The sequence below is a fragment of the Lolium rigidum genome, chromosome 4 (assembly GCF_022539505.1).
Source record: "Lolium rigidum isolate FL_2022 chromosome 4, APGP_CSIRO_Lrig_0.1, whole genome shotgun sequence".
NCBI lineage: Eukaryota > Viridiplantae > Streptophyta > Magnoliopsida > Poales > Poaceae > Lolium > Lolium rigidum.
This window is the reverse complement of record NC_061511.1, coordinates 238,298,155-238,302,342: the sequence shown is the minus strand read 5'-3', so window position 1 is coordinate 238,302,342 and position 4,188 is coordinate 238,298,155. Positions and strand designations below refer to the sequence as shown.

General features: G+C 51.6%; 1 protein-coding gene across 1 annotated transcript; it reads left to right on the top strand.

Annotated features, from left to right (window-relative positions):
* The first annotated feature begins 2,273 nt into the window (after positions 1-2,273).
* Positions 2,274-3,786, top strand: LOC124650593 (3-ketoacyl-CoA synthase 5-like). The gene has a single exon (XM_047190110.1). The coding sequence runs from the start codon at positions 2,274-2,276 to the stop codon at positions 3,711-3,713; it is 1,440 nt and encodes a 479-aa protein (XP_047046066.1). The 3' UTR covers positions 3,714-3,786.
* The last annotated feature ends 402 nt before the right edge of the window (positions 3,787-4,188 follow it).

The window sequence follows — 4,188 nt, the reverse complement described above, 5'->3', positions numbered from 1 at the left end:
CGCCGTGCTCATGCGGCCTGACGATCCCGTTAGCTGGCAGAGTCAGGGCCATCGGAAAAGTGGTCGGCTTCCTCTTCGCGCTCCCGCATCTTCTTCGAACCCTCCCCGGCTTCTTCACGCCTTCCCGTGGCTTCTTCGCGCCCTCCGGGGCAGCATCAACATGGTCGGATGGGGCAGTCGGGGCCGCACCAAAGGCGATGAGGTGCTTGCCCACGCGCTTCCTGTTGGTGGTGGATGGGGTGACCACGGGTGGAGTAGTAGGAGGCGGATGCTGAGGCCACGAGACCTAGCCAGCGGCCGCTGGGTGCTCCGAGAGGTACATGGGGGCAAATCTGGCATGGGGCATCGGTGAGGAGGTGGTGGGGACGCAACTCGTCGTTGGCGAGGTCGCATGAGTGGGAAGGAAGGGAGATGAATGTTCCGTCCCGCCAAAATGCGATGTGTAGTGCAGGCCGCACTCGGTTCGGCCGCGCAAACCGTGTATTCGCAGTTTGGGAGGGGATTTTTTCGAGGCATGTACTTTTTTTTGGTTCGCATCGAATCATCGATATACGGGATCTGATCGGCGCATGGAACCGAACGAAAACCATAAAAGGCGGTTATTTTATAGTTTCGGTGAATTTACGGGATCTGATAGAGTTGCTCTAACAAATGGGTTTTTTGTGCTACAATCTTTATGTGATTTTGCTACAATATTACAAAATTGTTGCTACAATGTCCCTGACGAAAGTCTCAAGCAAAGATGGCGATGCTACCACCGGTCCGTCCCGCCTCCGATGGCCTTGTAGGCCTTGGAGGTGCAACAGACACCGATATCTCCTCAGTAGGAGGGTTCACGTTTCTTTTTTTAGTTTTTTCTTTGTCTTCTTTGGGATGGTGAGGCAGCGACGACATCCCGTAGAAAAGGCGTATGGATCTTTGTGTCCGGCGAATCTCCTGGGATCCGGTTAGTTTTCATGCTCGTTGGTGTGATTGTAGATCTAGCTCTCCTGATCTATGATTCTCATCATTGGTGATGGTTGCTGCTCTGTTACACTAGTCTTTTGTAGTCTTAGTGATGACTTCATATTTGTCTACTACACCGATATGACAAGCATTGCCCGGCTCCGGTGGAGGGGAGATGCTGGCGGTGCACATTCGACTTGCTCTATGCTTGTAGTGGTCACTAGGTTGTCCATAGACCTATTTCTATTTTTATTATTTTGGGCTCCTTATACTGCTCTCAATGATATTCATAGAGCTATTTCCACCTTCTACCCCTAGTATGCATTTGTGACACTAAGGGTTCCTTTGATTTAAAGGATAGGAAAAACATAGGAATAAGAAAGGTATAGGATTGGAATGGCATGTCTAATTGAATCCTATAGGAAGATGAAGTTTGTTTGATTGTAGCAAAGGAATTTTTCCATGAGGTATGAGCTAATGCTTTTTCCTATAGGAATTACACTACAAGATTCCTATAGGATTTTTTCCTATAGGATATGTTCCTATGAATCAAACAACATGTATAGGAAATTTTCCCATAGGAACCAAATCCTACACAATTCCTATGCAAATCCTTTGAATCAAAGGAACCCTAATTATCCATAGAGTAAAAGTTTGTCTATCTTTTAGAAGCTTCTGCCGCTAGTTTCTTATGCGAGTCCAATTAGCAAGGTGTGAGGTTATGACCAAGATTCAAAAATATTGGGACAACAACGAGTATGGAACATATGGACAAAAGGAGTTTGGAGATGATTGTAGATGATGCACTCCGGTGTTGGGCATTTTGCCGCGCCAGGTTGACCTAACACGTCGATCATATATCTAACAAAAACAAGCAAAATGCAAAATGAAATAAAACCGTTTTCAAATTCGCCATGGGATATTTTGGTAGAACCTCTACTAAATGGTGTAATATGTGTCACAAATACACAATACAGATAAAAAATGGAATTCACTCTTATTAATAGATAATAAGTGGAATTTTTCAAAAGAAACTCTTGCAAGATGGAATATTTGGAAATAATGGAGCATGTGGTTCATTTATTTCTAAGCAGACCATGACAAGTGCAGTAGTACAGTTATTTCGGATCAGAATATTTTCTCCATGACGATTTAAAGACGGTGCCGGCTGACAGCGCAAAATAGCACGACCCAAAACAGTTGCATTGGAAGGGTCGAGTGCTTTTAAAATGTCCTTAGTTCCATCGGTCACCTCAAGTCCTCATCAACACACATGAACCAAGCAACCAACGTCTCCTAAAGTCGACGAGTGCAAGCACCTCAGCAACATGGTCAGCAAGCGGCTCTACCAGGTGGTCGTGAACAACTTCCTCATCGTCGTGGTGGTACCTGTCACAGCCGTCGTTCTTCTCCGCAAAGCCGCACAGCTCGGCCCCGACGAGGTCCTCTCCCGGCTCCATGGCCTGCGGCAGGCCCACGTCTTCCTAGCCGTCTTCGCGCCGTTCGCCATGGCCACCCTCTACCTCCTTTGCCGCCCTCGCAGCGTGTACCTGGTGGACTACGCTTGCTGCCGGCCGAACTCCAACTGCCGCGTATCCATAGGCTCCTTCACCGAGAGCGCTCGCCTGTCGCCGTACATCGACGAGGGCACCTTCCGTTTCATCACGCGCATGCTGCGGCGGTCGGGGCTGGGCGACCAGACCTACCTCCACCCTTCGCTGCACCATATCCCGCCGCGCTGCTGCCTGAGCGAGAGCCGCGACGAGGCGGAGCAGGTGGTCTTCGCGACCGTCGACGACCTGCTCGCCAAGACGGGCATAAGCCCCGGAGCGATCGACATCCTGGTGACCAACTGCAGCGGCTTCACCCCGACGCCGAGCTTCACGGACATGATGGTGAACAGGTACAAGCTCCGAAGCGACATCCGGCACGTGAACATGTCCGGGATGGGGTGCAGCGCCGGGGTGGTGTCCGTGGAGGTGGCGAGGAACCTCCTGCAGGCGGCGCCGCGGGGCGCGCACGCGCTGGTGGTGTCCACGGAGATCACCTCCTTCATCTACTACACGGGACCGGACCGGACGATGCTGCTGCCAGGCGCGCTGTTCCGGATGGGCGCGGCGGCGGTGCTGCTGTCGACGTCCAGGTCCAACAGGTCCCGGTTCCGGCTCACGCACATTGTGCGGACGCTCACCGCCGCACAGGACAGGGCCTACCTGTGCGCGTCGCTGAAGGAGGACGAGCACGGGGAGACGGGGATATACCTGTCCAAGGACCTGGTGCCCGTCGCCGGAGAGACGCTCAAGGCCAACATCGCCGCGCTGGGGTCCGTCGTCCTCCCGCCGTCCGAGAAGCTGCTCTTCGTGCTCTCCTTCATCGCCCGGAAGGCGCTGGGCAGGAGGATCAAACTGTACATGCCGGACTTCCGCACGGCCTTCGAGCACTTCTGCGTGCACTCCGGCGGCCGGGCGGTGATCGACGCGGTGCAAGCCAGCTTGCGGCTGTCGGACGAGAACGTGGAGCCGTCGCGGATGACGCTTCACCGGTTCGGGAACACGTCGAGCAGCTCGCTGTGGTACGAGCTGGCGTATATCGAGGCCAAGGGGCGGGCGCGCAAGGGTGACCGGGTGTGGATGGTCGGCTTCGGGTCCGGGTTCAAGTGCAACAGCGCCGTGTGGGAGTGCATCAGGTCGCCCAGCGACACCAGTATTCTTGGCGCCCCGTGGGCCGATTCCATCCATCAGTATCCTGTCAAGATAAGTAAAGAGTAGGCTAAAGGGTGTGATTGGAGTCCAGGCAATCATATCCTTTGTTTGTTGATGCTACCATACTTCAAGAATGTGTTTTTTTGCTGTACTCATGGCATTGTATGACAAAATTTTACAAATATCCTTTGTTTGTTGATGCTACCATGCTTCAAGAAATTCTAAAGCTGAACGAGGATGTTTGCCGAAGAGTAATCTTGTTACTCTGGCTTTGGTGGCAACAGAGGAATAGGGCAAATAGAGGAGAAGTAATTAGAGGTTATTATGATATACTATGCTCTTCTATTAACTTTCATTTGTCGAACTGTATGAAGGAAAAACAAAAGCCCAAGGAACTGAGTTTTTTTTTTTTTTTTTTTTTTTTTTGAGAGGCCCAAGGAACTGAGTTGTGTGAAGGCTCAAAGATGGTCTCCTTCCCCGGACGAGCTTCTGAAGATCAACACAGATGGCTCTTTCAGAGAGACATCTCATACAGGAGGAT

Excerpts from the sequence above, each read along its gene's own strand:
- LOC124650593 (XM_047190110.1), top strand. The coding sequence starts at position 2,274 with ATGGTCAGCAAGCGGCTCTACCAGGTGGTCGTGAACAACTTCCTCATC.